The sequence below is a fragment of the Xiphias gladius genome, chromosome 4 (assembly GCF_016859285.1).
Source record: "Xiphias gladius isolate SHS-SW01 ecotype Sanya breed wild chromosome 4, ASM1685928v1, whole genome shotgun sequence".
NCBI classification, from domain to species: Eukaryota; Metazoa; Chordata; class Actinopteri; order Istiophoriformes; family Xiphiidae; genus Xiphias; species Xiphias gladius.
The window spans coordinates 11,461,464-11,479,616 of NC_053403.1; the positions used below are offsets into that span (position 1 = coordinate 11,461,464).

General features: G+C 39.2%; 1 protein-coding gene and 1 pseudogene across 4 annotated transcripts; both read right to left on the reverse strand.

The window, feature by feature from the left end:
* LOC120789318 lies at nt 1-9,638 on the reverse strand (annotated as a pseudogene).
* Nucleotides 9,155-15,537, reverse strand: LOC120789263 (F-box only protein 30-like). 4 transcript variants are annotated; one of them, XM_040125871.1, is made up of 3 exons: nt 15,386-15,537; nt 10,216-12,355; nt 9,155-9,991 (listed from the first exon to the last, which is right to left on the reverse strand). In XM_040125871.1, exons 2-3 carry the CDS (start codon nt 12,301-12,303, stop codon nt 9,797-9,799), a joined length of 2,283 nt encoding a protein of 760 aa, XP_039981805.1. In that variant the 5' UTR covers nt 12,304-12,355; nt 15,386-15,537; the 3' UTR covers nt 9,155-9,796. The 4 variants fall into 4 exon arrangements, with proteins under 4 accessions (XP_039981805.1, XP_039981802.1, XP_039981803.1 ...); XM_040125868.1 differs by having other exon boundaries at nt 10,216-12,360; XM_040125869.1 differs by lacking the exon at nt 15,386-15,537 and adding an exon at nt 15,130-15,371 and having other exon boundaries at nt 10,216-12,360.
* Between the last annotated feature and the right edge of the window lie 2,616 nt (nt 15,538-18,153).

An 18,153-nucleotide genomic window follows, 5' to 3' on the forward strand; every position in this document is an offset into this window, starting at 1 on the left:
CTATTCCTTCATCTCAGTGTCTTTATGGACCTCGCATTCTGAGGGATAATAGTACTCCACTACTGCCTTCACAAAGCTGGTAGATACAACACAATTTGATTTTAAATTTTGAACAATTACATTTGTATCTGGAAAAACGTATATATATATATATATATGTATATATAAAAGTATATTTATATATGTATATGTATATGTATATATATATATATATATATATATATATATATATATTATATATATATATATATATATATATATATATATATATATATATATATATACACACACACACACACACACATATATATATACACATTAAATTCAAAGAAAAATTTATACAAAAGTTATCATCAAAGTCAAAGAACATAAACATTTCTATAGATCATACAGCAAATAACAGGAAGCACAGCCTGCGTGGGTTTCCGTCATGAAAGAAGGCTACAACCAAACAAACCTTCAAAAAATTACATTATTTTTCTCTGCAAGAAAAACATGTTTGCCACAATCAACCCTAAAAGTGTTATACAGCACTGTGCAAAAGTTTTAAGCACTAATAGTTCAGTAGACATGCTTTCAAAAATAGTTTATATTTACTAGTTAACTTTATACTGAGTGCATTAAACAGAAAAGAACTAAATCAAAGCAATGCTTATTTAACATCTTTGCTAGCAGCCACTCTGTCCCAGGGTCACTGGGCAGAAAGATGGGATTCTTCTACGAAGGTTGTTGATGCAGCTGGAATGTGAGAAAACATTTTAAAACACACTGGTGAACTTTAAATGCAAATGCAAACTGGAAACTCTTCCACACCATAAAACTCTGTATAGATCCACTCACCAATCTACCCTTTATGCAATACCGTATATTTGTCAGTTGTGATGCAAGAGCATGTAAACATGCCAAACCATGCTCTCAAGGTAGCTTCTGTGCTTCGCAGAGTTATATTAAAATGCACTTCATGGTGCTTAAACGCAAATCTGAAGATTTGTCTGTCACATAAGTCAGGCTGCATTTCAAGATGCATGTTTAACTGAAAACACTGATAGAGATTTAAAACACGTCTTTAGACAACAGACATGACAATAACCACGGCATTTGTAAAGCAACGTGTTGTGGAATATGAACAATTGGTTTCCCGTCATGTTCCGTGCAGTGTGCCATACGAGTACTGTCACCGTCACTGAGTGTTACGTATACTGTTACATAAACAGCATAACTAAAAGCCTAGCTGGCATCTTTGTCTTTTTGGAGCAGAAGATTTTTTTGATGTCTTCAATGCGTTCCCATTGTTCCATAGATCCAACTAGTCCGTTGTGGAGTTCAGCGCCACTGAGATAAGAAAGGGTTAAGAAAAACCCCAAAAAGCAGACAATTAAACAAAATACAGATATTAATGCTTCAAAGTGTTTTTTTGCCTTACAAATAAGCGATAGAGGAAAACGGAATCACTGACTTACATTATTCTTTCTGTATAAAGCATTTCCGATGTTTTGGACGAAGAGAGGCGGGCTTCAGCTGGAAGCTCACATATATGTTTGAAATTACTGAGGTGTGGTAGGCTTTCGTCAGTAATCTCCCATCTAGAGAAGGAAAGCAAAAAGAAAATCACATAAAGGTTTGTCCCGATAAGCTGCTGTGACAAGCTGCAGCTGTAAGGGCATATTGTGCACATGAAAACTTACTGGTACAAGCTCTTTTTAAGCATTAACTCTTTTTTCCGGTGGTTGATCAACAGGGGATGGTCCTCCTCAAAAACCTTCACGGCTGAGACCAAAAGGAAACAAAACATAAAATCTGAAAAAAATCACTAACAAAAAGATTGGAACAAAAACTCTGATAAGGAGTATCCTGTAATTTTCTAATTATGTGGGGAATTTGAGGCAGACCTCTCCCTCCTCTCAGCTCCACCAGCTCTCCCCTGGAGATCCATCTGTAACAGGGGAAGAGAATGGCATCTCCTTCTGGCGTCGTCACGGCTATGGTGGAACAGTACCACTCATCTTCCGAGTGAACAAAATAGGGATCTTTCTCCACCTTGACCAGCAGAAGTTTCCCTAGAGACAAACTAGTTCTCATGGTGTAAATTGATGTCTGGGAGAAAGGGTTAAGCTACATTAGACCTTATGTCTGAAACAAGGTAAGAAAGTATTTATTACATCAAGGTAAATCAACAGATAGGCAGGAATAAAACAAATGCAACATCACATACACAGAAGTAAACTGTGCTGTAAAAAAACATGCTCAACAGACGTACATCAGTTTATTTTATGTCTAAGACTGCACAGGCTCCCATAGTGGTGAAATGTAATTCCACTCCCAGTTTGCATCATCTCTAATATTTCTCTGCATGGCTGTAGCGAACGGCATATGAAGGGAAAACACTGGAAAATACTGACTTACATAGACTATAAATGAGCACATATACAAAGGTGTGCAGTAGGGAATAAAAAAAAAAATAGAAGCAAAGGCTGTACTGTCCTGCAAATGTATTAATTTAATAGAAAATGTGTCTGGAGGGGGATCTACAACAAAATATACATACTGATAGACAGTCATACCGATCTGCTGATGGTGGCAATTCCTGGAATATTGGAATCTTTTATATTCATGTCACAACCACTGAGTTATTGCCAATAAGTTATAGTGTTGCCTTAGCCATCAGATTGTCTGGGTTCGCTGTACACCTCTCACCTAAATTAGCTTGCTGCTGCAGTGAAAACAGATCTTAGTGACTTGGATCCTTTATGTGTGGATCAATAAGTCCTAATTACATTGGAGAAACTCATGCATACACAAAAAAAGACCAAGTATATTGTCGTAAACCTAATTTCAGACTCCTATATGAGCAATGACCAACAACTGGACTGAACTTAGCACCCAAGCTTTAAAATCTACCCCAAAGTTGTCCAACTCCGTTCACTCGCTCCTCCCTCCAGTTCCAATTAGGGTGGTTAAATGTTCCTGCATTTCTAATGTCACCTATTGTCACTTCTTGCTTGTACTCAGCCACGGTCATTCAGTAGCAATTCTGTATGGATTGGAATTTAAAAACAAATCAAATATCTACACTCCATGGCAAATGTTATTAGTAATTTCCATTTCTTGAGTGTTACCAGTGGTTTGGACCTTGTGGTAAATGCTCTGTATTTACATTCATGAAGGCCTCTCTCGGTTGTAGACTTTGGCAATGATACACCTACCTCCTCGCGAGTAATCTTCGACCTGGCTAGATGTTGTGAAGGTTTTTTTTTCCACCAAGGAAGGAATTCTGCGATCATCCACTCTAGTTGTCCTCTGTGGACTTTCAGTTCTTCTGGTCTTGCTGAGCTCGCCGGTGCATTCCTTCTTTTTAAGAATGTACAAAATTGTTGATTTGGCCACTCCTAAAGTTTCTGTTATCTGTCTGATAGGTGTGTTTAGTTTTTTCAGCCTAATGATGGCCTCCTTCATTTGCATCGACACCTCTTTGGACCGCATATTGAGAATTCCCATGAACAGCTACGAAATGAAAATTCATCACTTGGAATCAACTCAAGACCTTTTATCTGCTTACTTTGTCATGAAGTTATGAGGCAACGGGCCTGGACATGAAATTGATTGTTAGTCAAATGTCCAATTACTTTTAAAGCCCCTGAAAATTAGGGACTTTATATAAAAACGGTTAATGCAATATTTTTTTTTAAATCCCATAAGGCTGAACGGCTACACTTCAATTACATCTTAATGGCTTTTTTCACATCCATTGTGGTGGTGTATAGGTGCAAAATTGCAAAAAAATTGTGTCACTGTCCAAATACTTTTGGACCTAACTGTATTTGGTATGTGGGAATGTTGGACTTGCTCTTAGACCCACACTGAACAGAGCTTACCCATCTATTTTATCCACATTCAAAAAATCATGATTTGAAATTCATAAAAAAAAATATATAATTCATTCAGTCATAGTAGTCTTTCCTTCAGTGTTTTTTTTCTGGAAATATAAGCCATATACAGTTGAACAAAGTTCAAGTTTTATTTATACTTGTTGGTAGTTTTTAGCCCATCAGGTGGCAGCTGTAGAAGCTTTGTCTTGTTTATGTTTAATCATTCTAATCTTTATTAAGAAAGCATACTATACAATAAAGACACAGAGGAAACAGGATATAAGCTATCCAATGCAGGCAATAAACATAATATTTTCAAAAACAGGAAAAGAAATATATACTCATAGGTTGATTTTATGAGGAGACAGTTTTTTACATTAAGATACAGCCTTGTAATTCAGACTGTATTAGTGGATAGTTTTTCTCTGATGAACTATCTCACTGGAGTTGATAGTAGGCCAGATCCAGTTATGCTAAACATTTTGCAGATTCAGATATGTAAATTATAACCACCCCAGAAAGATCTTTTTTTTTTTGCCATACACAGTATCATCACATAACAAGTGAACAAGTGTGTGTTGGAAAAGAGGTTTGCCACCAGGCAACCACCGTAACAGACGCACAGTGCTCTCAGTGGAGCTCCACTGTTAAGTGCCACAGTTTCTGGTCTGTTTCGTCAAAGAAAGGAAAAAGGAGAGCGTTGCATTTTCTCCATTTTCTCCATTTTGCCTCCAAATAGGCTGAAAGAGTTTGTTTCAGTAAGGTGTAAGAGTACTAACACTTTCAGTGACATCTGTAGTGGGATATTTACTTAATATGGCCTCAAAAATGAAGTCAAAAAACACATCTTACCCAAAAATCCAAGGAATACAGGAATAGTTCAACATTTTGAGGAAGACTCTTATTTACTTTCTTGCAGAGATAAAGGTTTCAGCAAGAAATATTCTATTTTCCAAAAATGTCCAACTATTTCTTGAGTTCTATTCTTTAATTTTCCATCTACAGTTTTAAGTAGGTGTATTATAATTTCCACTGACAAAACAAGAATTAAAATTTCCAATTCAGGAACTTTAAGATAAAAATTTTCAATAAGGCAGTTGTCATTTAAATGTACTACTGGACAGCTGACAATTATTGCACTATTTCCCCCCTTGTTGGTCATTATGTATTCTTGACAGAAATCATGCAGCAGGGTCTAATTCTCAATGTTTACCTGTCCCCCATCCACAGCAGCATGCTGACCCGATGATGTGACGATCACCGTAGTGACAAACTTCATAAGTTCCTCCACAGTTTGAAAGTTTGAAGGGATTCCTGTTAGGAATGTCTGTGAAATACAGTAAGTCTACTGCAAAGAGCAAATTTCTAACATAAGCATCACATCTTTTGTGGGGCCGTAATTGTATTTTATCATCCTTTATCCCAAGCTTACTTTATTCTCAATTTACTCGCTGTTGTTCTTTTCCCAGAATGTAATACTATTTAGATGTTTTTAATGCATTACTTCTCCTCCCCGATGTGTGAATGTTTGTCAAAATGTCTTAGTCCTGTGATACAATGGCCACCCAGCGAATGTGTAATTCTCCCGTGACCCTCATAAAGATAAACAATGTAGAAATCATGGATTACGTAGTTCAAGTGGGGTTCAGATCTGTGAGAGATGAGTTTCATAACATACTGCGATGAAGTAAATAGCTTCATTTAATGATAAGTAAACAGAAAATTAAAAGATAATCTTATGCTTGTTAGTAATTTAAAGCATCCGTGATCCATGTAAAAATTCAGTCATTAATATCTTTTCAGTCTATCCCCTCCCTTCATCATTACAGATAATTTTATAGCAAAAAATAAAATATGACATGCAGATACAGGTGAGACCTGATCTGTTTGTCTCCCAGGGAAAGGGACTTCTGCAAGGCCTCAGCATCTTACTTACTAAATATTTATGCAAGCATTTTGGAGGAGGACCAGTATCCACGAGTGAGATACCTGAGTCACTATCTCCCAGAAATCCATAGTAATAGATCTCACTGACCCATTCCTGGAGCTCAGAATCTGCAGGCAGTGTCAGATGGATAATATGCCACCATTGCCTTGACAAAGCTGAGGACAACAATAGGAGTACCAGTATCGGAATGTTGAATATATTATGTAGTTGAATTATGATTTACAACAGCTATAGAAAGCTTTACAACATGTGTTGATGAAAGACAATTCATATTCCCAGAACGCTTATCTAGTTTTAGCATCTGCTCCTCAATTCATTTATCTGAATTTGCCATTTATTTAATTCTGAGTTCATGAAAGCGGGGGTGGACTGTCAGCGGGCAGAAGTTCACCTGTTGATGATGTTCCACAGCCTCAGTGCTTCATCTTGGGGGTGGACTTCAGTCCCCTAGCTGCCATGTTTTCATGTAGGCAGCGGGAGGTGTAGGTTGTTTAAGAGGGCCCCCTTCTCATTAGTTTTGTTAATCCATCTGTTTCAAGTGAAGACCGATGAACAAGTATTCTGTATAAAATACAGAATTGTCGAAAGCCAGTGTCTCTCTACATAATTGCTAATTTTGTTTTTCAAGAAAATGATCATTTTCCAAAATTTCTAAACTACATACACATTTGACTCAAATTACACTATACCATGTTACTGGTCATTATCATCATAATATTTAATCATTAGTAGAGTTTAGTGAGTCAATTTTGTCATTTAATTGTTAAAATGTGTGTATGTTTTAGGAAGAAAGAGCTACAGTATTTGAAATATGCAAATGTGGTTAAGCTAAGGTTTTTACGTGGAACTATGCCGCAAAAAGAATTCATAAGTCATGCATTTCCAAGAACTCTGCCAGGGCCGCAAAAAAGCACAGCCAAAGATGTTTATATGGAGGGTATGTCGATAGTCGTGGATCAGCACCTGTGAAGAGGAGAAAGCGAGTAGACACTAGTGACAAACAGTGTCTGAGTTAAGGAATTAAGAACATGTACACTAACGTCATCTTTGCCTGCAACACTGCACTTTTAGAAAAAACACAGCCCACCTCGTGGAGGGGGTGAATCAGCGGGAGGCTGCGAAGCTTGTAAAAACTTCTGCCAGTAGATGGGTCCTCTGCAAATGACTGATCAGTTGGTTACAGAGGGCATCTGCATGCCTCACAAATGTCTTGGCTAGCAGCCAGTCAAAGACTCCAAAATCGCTACGCAGAAACATCATGTCCTCTGATGGCCGCTGACCGAGCTGAGGGAGGACGCATATTTAAGGTTGCAGAACGTGATCAAAAATAAAAAAAAATGTAACAATTCTGAAATAATTTACTGGATAAAAGAGAAAGAGGCATTATAAAAGGATGAGTGGTGTGGGAAGACAGTGTTTAAAACATCTACATTGTAGGAAATGCACTTTCCCTACCTTCATCTCTTTATGCAAAGAGCTCCCATTGGCTAGAAAAGGCTTCACCATTTCCTCTGTGACGGCAAAACTGGAGGGAAGCTTTGAGCAACGTTGGATCACATAGGTGTTGACTCCACTAAAGTCCGGTATCCAAAAAAGTCATCGTCCTTCCAGTGCTCTGGGACATACTAAATAATTATTTTAATTATTTTTACAGAGAAGTTTTACATAGAAGCAAAACACAAAACATGTTACACTAAGATCCTACCTGAGAAGGGTGACTTTTTGAAGCAGGGCACCCCATTAATGGACTAAAAGCTTTTCCAGTGCTCAGTAGAGTCTTTCAGATCTTTCAGTTTGAGCTCAGCTAATCTGGATAAAGCAAAAAGTAGTCTTCACTTTATTTAGCCAGTTATTTGTGTTTGATTATCCAGGTTTCATTTTTAAAATAATGGTAGGTTGTAGCGCTTACGCCTCTTCTTTTATATATTTAAACTGTGAGGCCTTTGTGAATGAGAAGCTGATATCTGTAGGAACAGCTTTTGGATCATTGATGTTTAAGATGTATGGCATTCCCTTTGCATGCTTCCCCCACCTGCAAAAAAAACAAAACAGGAAATGATAATCCCAGTCAATGTTCATACACATGTACCTTATTAAACCGTAACTTGATATTGATGGAACACTCACTTGTACATTAATTTCTTTTTTTTTTACCAATTCTTTTTTCCATTGGCCTACTAGTTGAGGATGGACATCCTCAAAAGCTTTTGTAGCTGTGTGGATTACAGCCCAGAGGTGGATATTTAATTTAAAAAAATCTGCACAGATTCATTTAAATTATATTTAAACAGTCATGATAAAGGAAAAATGCACCATTTTTAGCCTCCACATAGCTCCTTTGACACTAAAAAAGCTTTGGTTTTACATGATAGGGAAAATACCTCATCACTAACCTCTTCCCCCTCTCAACAACACAGATTCACCCCTGGACAGCCATCTGTGACAGGGGAAAATAATTCCATCCTCCTCAGGTGTCCAGTCCTTTTCTGTGGCTTCATGGGAAGGATCACTCTCCAACTTAAGGAGGAGAAGGCAACCTAAAGAAAAAAGTGTCATCGCTGAGTACATTCCCACCTGTGGTTGGAGGGGATGACTCAATCATAGATAATAACATAGACCAAATGGCTCAAAATAGTTACACTGCATGTAGAAAAACTTCAGATATGATCCGTTATATATTAAGCGTCTTCCAAAACTGTTCCCCCAACAAAGTTTTAGACAGAATTCCCATCAAGCAAAAAAAAAGGAAAGAAAGAAAAGAAAAAAAAGAAGGAAAAAAAGTTGTTCTTGTCAGGGAGGGGAACTCCTCCTAAAGAGAATAAAATGAAAGTTACATGATAAATTAAAACTTATCTTTGCATCCAATCAAAGCTGGCCAGCTGAGTGTGCTCAGATTCGCTCTCAGTACCAATCAGGGTAACATACAAGTTATCAAATATGTCTGCATGCATCATAATATATTATTTATATAAATAAAATCCTGAATTACTTAAATATATATAGTTAAAGTGATAGCGAACTTTTAGGTTCCTATGCAGCATCAGTTTTATTTGTCATCATTGTTCTCTTACTCATTGTTGATCTTGTTGGTTTTACAATTGCAATTAATGTGACAATCGTTGTAACATTTTAACATAGTGAATGACTACACAAACTCAGGAAGTATTATTGTGAAGACATTTGATGGCGCACCAGTGCTCTGGCTCTGTTCAATATAAGATCCTAACTTTTGCAGGTAAAGTTCAGATGTTTTCCTTATTATCAAAACACCTGTGGATAGTAACAACAATGAAGTGTTACACTGAAAAACTGGGGAAAGCTGTTAAGACAAAAACACATATAAAAGGCTGTAAAGATTTTATTGAATGGTAGCAAATCACATGCATTATTGGGCTATTCTCATATTAATATCCCTCTGTTTTGACTCATGTCCTGATAACTACAAACCCAGATAACAAACTTGCATTGAGTTGACACCCTTAATTGGGATCAGAAAGACTAGCTCATTTCAGTTCACAGATCAACATAGGAGGGATTAGCAAATCTTGTGTAAAGTGCTGGCATAGCTTCTGTCACACAGAAAAAATGAAATATAATGAATAATTTGCTTTTTCCCAAGGCTACTACTGAAAGGCAATATAGTGAAAACATTCATATCTCTCTCCACTTTCTCAGTGTATCATATAGAATAATATAAATCTATCGTGCATATTCGTCTTCAAGAAAATATACTTTGTCTTACCAGAATAAGGGTACATTTCCAGCAAAAATTCATGCAAAGCTAAACGGTTACATAGAGATCACCCACAAAAACAGACCTTCATTGTGACAAGTAAGTTGTTATTTCATTAAGGCTTTTTCATAATCTATTGTGTAATACAGGATGAGTTAATTGTTTTTCACAACAGAAAATCTTTAATTGCAACATCCACATAATACCACAGTGACTCTCGTGCAGTTACGCGAGGTCAGCCTTGTTTGGTCAGGTGTTGACGTGACGCAGGACACGACGCAGCGAGTGTCCATCTCGTGCAGTACACATGGCAGGAAGCGGAATCGGTTCTGTCTTGTGCTGCACTATGTTGAAGTGGCACTTCTTAAGATGGTCCGACATGCTGGGGAGATCAGTGAAACCCCACGACAACACTGGGCTGAAAGCAGTACTGAATCTCCACACCTGCGAAAGTAAATAGAAAAGGATGATGGAATGAAGAGGGTGTTACATTCAAATATTTTAGTAGGACTCCCGTTGATTTGGTACATGCAATTGCCACACAATCCTCTAGTAAAATTTCATTCCCTGGTTTTCTTACAGCATCCCCAAATCCTAAAATTTCCTTCTAGCTCACTGTTACCATATAAAAGGACAGATCAACATTTTTTCAATAGTTTTCTACTCACTCTATTTTTGATCTGCCATGACACAGTGCCATGAGCACCAGGGCCTTGTCTTTGCTCCCACTGCAGCTCCACTATCCCCCTGGTCTGGAGAAGACTGGCACACACCTCCCTCATAGTCCGTGAAACCAATGACAGCTGGCACAGGCTAAAACTGTCCAGGAACCGAGCTATGTGCCACAGTATCTCGATGGGCAGCTGACTAAATTGGTCAGACTGGGAGTCACTTGTAAGTATTGCCCTTGGGCAAGGCTGAACCCCGAAGGACCTGAGGTGTCTGTCATGAACCACCTTGGCCCCCTGGGTGGATGGGTAAAACCTCCGCTGGGAAAATGTGCAGCCATAATATGCCAGGGGGCACCGGTGCTCCATCCAACCGTTGAGGCCAGCATGAATATCACCATGGACATTTGTGAAATGGGAAAAAAACTGGTCCCGGCGGAATGACTGACCACAGACAAACGGGAACATGTGCTGGTAGCGGGGGTTCGGAGGGAGGTAGCGGTTATGAGGGACTGCCTCAACTTCCAGAGCTTCCAGGACAAGACCGAGGCGGAGAGTGCGGAAAGGGCTGGGGTAGGAGAGCTGGGGGGCAGCATGATCGCAGGCAGACGCAGACGCCATGTCACCCACTCTAGTGTTTGTTACCAAGATTGCTGCAGGGAAAGTGAAAGTCTGTGTGCCAAAGTCAACGTGGTACCCATCAACATAGACTGTATCAGAGATTCTTCTACACTCTCTGGATTCCTCTAAACAGAAGAGCAGGGCCGCTGTGATCAGATCAATCTCTCCTAGACCCATGGGGTCGTCATCCTGCTCCAGATCCGAGGTATCCACTGCCTTGTCCTCCATTTTGGGTCGTAATCTATACAATGACCTGTCTGGGATGAAACCTATCCGTCCGTTAGGAAATGAATATTGGCTCTGGCCCCTAAAAAACTGGTAACTGTGGAACTTCCGCTCAGACCCATGGTTTTCTAAAAGAACTAGCCCCCTGTCTTCCAGGACCACATGACCAGCCCTCTGTGCCACAGCCTGGCTGACATGCACGGTAGATGTCATTTGAGGGGTCACTGGCTCTTGAGAAACACCAGCATTCATGTAATCTTGCACCTCAACAGGACAGGCTGTGTCCGGTAAGGCCTCCATTGCTCCTGACTGTGGTCCATTGGTTGAGTTTAAAATCTTTAGATCTGTTCCTTTAGGAGCCCCATTTCCACTCAAACAGTTAGAACAAACGCTTTTCTCCTCCTTCTCTCTTTTATTCAAACCATCAGCAGCTGCAGGTGTTTTGTCTTCCAGTCCGTTCTGAAGTTCTCCATTGTTGCCCAATCTAGTTTTCTGCATAGCAGCTCCTCTGTTCACACACTCTGAGCTGCTGTCAACAGAACTGGCACTGCTAACAAAGTCTAAAGCAGCAGCTAGACTTCTTGCAGTCTCAACTGTGGCCTCATAGAGTTTACTGAAGTGCTCCTCATTCAAGCCATTAACTCCACTGACAATCCTCTCCTTTGCCGAGCCTGGTGGGGGAGGTTGTGGCTGATGTGAGGATGATGACTGTGAAGGTGACTCAATAAAGGTGGAGGCCTCAGGGGCAGATGTTAGCAAAGCTGAGTCTGTTGCCTTGTTCTCCTTACTAACCGGGACAAGTGGCTCTCCCTCGGCAGTAGGTGCCATGGCAATCACCTTGAGGGACTCGAGTAGGGTACGCTGGTCCTGAAGGGCAAGTGCCATGTCCAGCTGCTCCACCTCCTCCACCCCACGGCTAAGGCTCTCATAGGAAGTATAGTCCAGGCAGCTAACAGGCCATCTGTTCCACTCCATAGTGCAGCACACAACTCCAGCTGGACACAACTCGAGGTGTCCATACATTTGGTTGCGCACCAGGGTGGCAGGGCAGCCATAGCCGCTGTTTAGACAGGGAACCCTCACCAGCGGGCACATAAGTTGGTGCTCATCAACTTTGCAGGAGTGAAATACAGCCCCACAAACCAGAGGACAGGTGATAAGATCACAAGAAATGCCTGGTTCAGGTCTGACCATGCATCTCTGGTTAACACAGGACATACAGTGAACATGGTCCTCCTCCATCGTCAGAGCTGAGGGGGTTGAAAGCTCCTGATGGGGACTTTGAGAAAATCCACTATCCTGCCAAATAAATGGAAAGAGCAAATAATATAAGTGTTTAAAAGGTAAGCTAAAACATGACAAAACAAGATTTTATTGATCTCTATGGGGGGGTTCATAGTGTTGAGTGGACTATACTGAGGTACAGAAATCTGTTTCTTTTCGCTTTGTGAAGTGCACTTTTTCTAAATTGTGTCTGATCTTGTGTCGAATGAAAACTCAACTGATACATTCTCTGACATTGGTAGAATAAGACAAGAGGGGAATGATGGGAAAAATACAGCGATATAAAATAACATGACATGATCATAAGTACAAGAACAATCTGACTTACCAAGTAATAACATTTAATAAAACTAATATTTTGATAAGTATCATTCTTCCGTCATGTCAGATTACATTGCCACTCAGATGAAATGTCATAAAAATGTAGACCGTGAAGGAACAACACACAGTGGTCACATAGCCTATACCACAACAGGTACATTCACATTCCATGTCAACAAAAAAGTCCGATATGTAGGACAACAGATATATAAATTATTTTACAGTGGCATATCACACAATAATATGTGTATTTACTGCAATCTTTATGAACAAGAATATTATTGATAAAAATATTTTTAAAAGTAGCCTTCCTAGATTTTTATTGCACATATATAAGATTGAAACTATGAAATCAGTGAGGTGTTGTACCAGAGCTTTGGGCCAATCTTGAATGGCTGCTATAATTACTGCAAACTACCAGATGTCAGTGTACTTGCTTAGTTGTATGCCCCAAAGCTTAGTCTTTTGTTGGCACAAACAGGAACAAAACGCCAAAGCTTATTGAGGCTACGTCCATCCATCAAGAGAAATACAGCAGCACAAGAAAAAGAGTAGATAAAAATGCAAAAGCTATAGAGCATAGAGAGTAAATGGGTAAAAAATGAGTAAAACTACACCACAAATAAAACTGGAAAGCTAAATAGAGAAACAAATACATCAAGCAGAGGAGAGTAAACAATAACTAGAGAATACTGTACAATAAATCAACATTAGAAAGCTAAAACAGTACAATACCCAGGACCAGTGTACACAAATGTGTTTTATGTGCATTAATGTAGTAAACGTCCACAAAACAGATTTTGACCTACCTTCCTCATATTCCTAAGCAAAGTAAAAATATTGGGGTGTGTTTGTGTATTAAAATATATATAAAATATATAAACATGGAGTTAAAATCTATGGCTCTGTCTTAAACATACGGAAGTATTTATTGTGGTGCAAAATGGGACAGACTGCTGAAATTACTAAATTGCAGAGTATCCCTTGCATTTATTTAAAAAAGAAGAGCACAGATTTATTTGGATAAAATGAGAAAATGTCAATGAACAAATGATCTTATGAAAGAGCAATGACATCATACATGACTGAGTTACATAAATATTAACATAAATTACATTAACAGTGATGTATTGCATTTACAACTAACATATTAACATGGTAGACCTGATGTAATCTGTTGTCAACTTCCAAATAAACTGAATGACTAAGCAAACCTAAATTGTCTGGTGTTCTTTCTCTAGAGCATGCTGTGAAACACTGCCCCCACTCCACCCTATGTGGACGTCAACTGCAGTCACGTGGTGCACCCATAAGGCAGTCTCATACAAGTACCTTATTAGGAAGCTTCCCAGCTCGATATCAAGGAGGTCAAAACCTTTCCTTTCTTACATTTGGGATGTCTTAGTTCCATATTACATACTAATTCCAAGCAGATTTTGAGTCTGTTGTATGTTAACAAAGTGTCAACTATACTAAAAACAGTTAGAATCCATACTAAAAACACTTTTGAGTGTGCTGAATACAAACCATTTCCCAACAATGCCATGCACAAGCAATTCAAAGCTGTAAAACATTAAAAGAAGCTGAAGATAATTGTGATGCAGCCCAAGAAAGATCTTACTAACCAAAAAAAAAAAACATTTTTGCTTTCTCTTTGAAAATTCTCATCCAATTGTCAGAGTTACTCAAAAGTTGCAGTTAGACTAACATCTGATGATCCATGTATTGTATAATGTCCTGTTAGTAATATAAAATTGGAAAGCATGTTGATTTATTGTAAATTAACTGCAAAAATTACATAGTAAATGCAGTACATATGTAGTATGGAACTGGGGATCAGCTAGTGATAGCTGAGTAATGTAATGCTCTCTAGTTATCTTTGTCTAGCACTTGAATAACACTTCTGAATTGTACCAGAAAAACTTGAAGATATGTAAAAAGAACTATTTGTGTATTTCTTTCAATATGTCTGACATGGTTGACAAAGAATTAGCTAATTACATGAATAGACAGAAAACTAACAAAATCAGCAACTAAGAAGCTAATCTATGATATTACTGCAAGGTAGCTAACACAGCAACTGTCTGCCTGCTTCCATAACCACTTTATTAGATAATGTATGGATACACGTTCATGTAAATTTGAAAAGGAGTAGCTGTTCTGTCTCCCAAAAGTCTTTGGCTAGAATTGTATGTGCAGCTTGCATGGACATCAGTAACCGTATCACCTAACTCAATGAGCCATGAAATAATAATAATTCTTTTTTTTTTTTTTAATCATAACTAAATCCTTAACTGTGGTGATACATACCACTCCAGCTATTGTTAAATGAGATTGTAGCCAGCAGTTCAGGATGGCTCGCTTTACTTAATACGTGCCCGTTCACTGATAACAACTGAGACAGCTGCTCACCCGGAATCCTCTGTATGTAGTTCATGTCCCTGACAGTTGAAGTATACTTACAACAAACAGCACTGTAGCAAAACAAACGACGGTAACAAGAGTGTACAGTAGTTTGTATACATCCCCCTACTGCACTCCAGTTAGTTTCAAACTGTTCCTTCTCAGTTAAATCAACTTGTTTTGTAACAATGACAAGCTAGCTTACACTGGTCGGGTAATGTTGGCTAACAACAGATAGCCAGCTCAGAAGTTGAACGGCTCCCGGCAAGCTAACTCAGCTACATAACGTCGGCTTAGCATGCGAGTAGTTTCTCACCTTATGGTCGTAGTGGCAGGAAAACGTATGATAAGATATGTGTGATTGAACTATATACTACACCTAGCTGTTAACTGTAGTTACCTCAGTAGAGCGACTGCTAATGTGTGCTAGCTACATCTCTTTTCACTCAAGACTCCTTTTTTTTTTTTCCCCCATTCAAAACTTTATTGTCCAAAAACGTACATCCATTTTACATTGATGAAAAAAGAAAAGAAAAACGGCAAGTATAGAAAAAAAATAAAATACCGTTTATTTGTGTAGATGGATGCTCCGACGTAAATTTAAACAAAGTTGTAAACAATGACTAAATCAACATTTGTAAATAAAGAACTCGCCCATACGATCATAATTTACAGTGAAAACTTAAAATAAACTATGAACTGCTGTAGTTGTATATTTATAAAAAAAAATGCGATGCAGGAATCTGAACATTTAAATTACGTCTTTTTTTGTTTGTTTTTTGTGCAATTCATTTCGAATTTGCTTATCAATGCATTTAGTGTCAGCAGTATATATATATATTATCTATAGCACCTGTAAATTAAATTAAACCATCTGAAATAGCTTTACAAACAGATGCAAATTCTTTAGCCGACAAGATATTCATACACCATCACTGTAAGTGCGTATATTTCCACTATCGATAAATATGTCAGGTGCAAACAATCCCTTAGCCCGACCGGCCCGGCTGAGTGTGTGCTGCGTTCAAGTGCTCTCAGTTCGTTCGTCTCATGATCGAAAGATACGCTATTTTGGAGTAACTGCCCACCGGGACCAAACGGACCGTTTCGCAGAGGTACTTTTGAGTTTAGCAGGATAAAAATGAGAGAATGTGCATCGGTGGCACATTAAATTATGTATGCAAAATTAAAAAAAAAAAATGTAATCCGTAAGTGCCCCCGACAATTTATATTCCTTGTATTCTGACGATTGGATAAATGTAACTTGAAGCACACACGAGCAAAGTCTGGGGTCTATACAGTTTGAAGTTCTTTATTGAAGTGAAATGATCAAATAATCACTGATTTTTTTTCCCCCCCACCTGGATTGACCTTGTTTTAATTGCTCATAGCAGTAAAAATAGATTTACAATTGTAGTTGGGGGATTGAAACAAACTAAAAGAAAAATGGATACAAAATGTATAAGTACAAGTAAGAAAAACATTCAAAAAATAAGACAATTGACGAAGAAAATTACTTCTTCTGTCATGTCTTTAAAAAACAGAAAAATCCCATCAATCTTGGGACCTGATACATTACCTCGCCCGTCTCTTCCTCTGCACGCAGTAACCAGTGACCAACAGGAGAGGTCCCTGTCGCACCGTTTTCGCCAAGCGGCCTCCTGGCCCGTAGCGGTTTAGACTATGCCTGAGTTCACTGCCGTTAACAGAGGGAGACGCCGCGTTCCGAGCTCGGGGTCACCTACAGAACCAGCACCCCCTGGAGCCGGAGGCCCTGACTCATGGACACATCAGCAGGACAGTGCTGAGCTGTGCCGAGTACACCTGTCGAGAGGTGTTGAAAGCAAACCCGTGCGGTCGGCGGCACCATCACTACTTGCGTGACATAAGATCTAAAATGATTGTTCTATAAAAAGGCTGTCGGAATTTGCAACGGCGTTTCCTGTTAAAATCTTTATACTCTTGAGCCAAGCAAGTGAACAAAAAAAAAAAAAATCACAATTGTATTTATAGCTCAGCCGTTGTATGCAACTCAAATTTCAAAATTCTCAATACTCTACACGCATGAGCTTCTAATGGTAACATGGATATATATATATGTGTGTTTTTAATTTGTGTATTTTAAACCCAATATGCAGTGGATGATTCCGAGAATGACGTCACGCAAACATCTGGGGGTCATTGGGTCACGTGTTTCACCTGAGGTTTGCCTGTCTATAGTTTGCCAGGCAACCGAAACAAGGGTCCTACTGTTAAGGCCTGCGCAGACACACACACACACACACACACACACACACACACACACCTCTGCCCTGAAGTTTTTGCTACACACACAGTGTTCGACCCTGCGCGGTGAGCTGTCAACTGCCGGCCCGAGGGGGGGGGGGGCAGATGATAAAATTGGTAAAGAGAATGAAGGATGAGTGGAGGGACAGAGGGCTGGGTGTGATGGATGTGTGGATGACGTTGAAAATGGCTCAATCCAACGAAGCCACAATCGAGAGCACATCTTCTTTTTGAGACCGACGGGGGTTTTTCTGAGCTAAAAGTAGTCAACCACCCAGACATCGGTCTACTGCAGTTCAAGCCTTTCTTTCATTGAACCAGCAAATGGTACGAGAACAATTATGTTTTTCACGAATTACTAAGTAGGAGTGTGGTTTCTTGGATATATGACACAAGTGGTTTCAGGGCACCATTTTTAATTGTATGTAGTAAAAAAAAAACCAAAAAAACATGTTGAATAACATATTTGTCTTTATTTTGTGACTTTAGATTTGCTCTTCCACCTGCTGTCCGTGTTTGTAACATCCCGGCGACGGTGCTATGCCCGGTGCTGAAAACCATGCTTTCCTGGTTTAGTGTGGCATTTCAGACAACGGACCAGGTATTAACGCGAGACCCCTTTTTGCGCTGCCGCCCGCGGACTGTGGCGTCTTTAATGGGATGTCAACCCCGCCTCGACGAAGAGGACAGATGTTGCCGAATAAGTGCCAACGTTGCACACAGCAAGGCCTAACGTGAAAAAAATAGGCTCGCCAAAAAGGTTGGTTGATGGGGTGTATGTTTAAGCAACCTTTAATT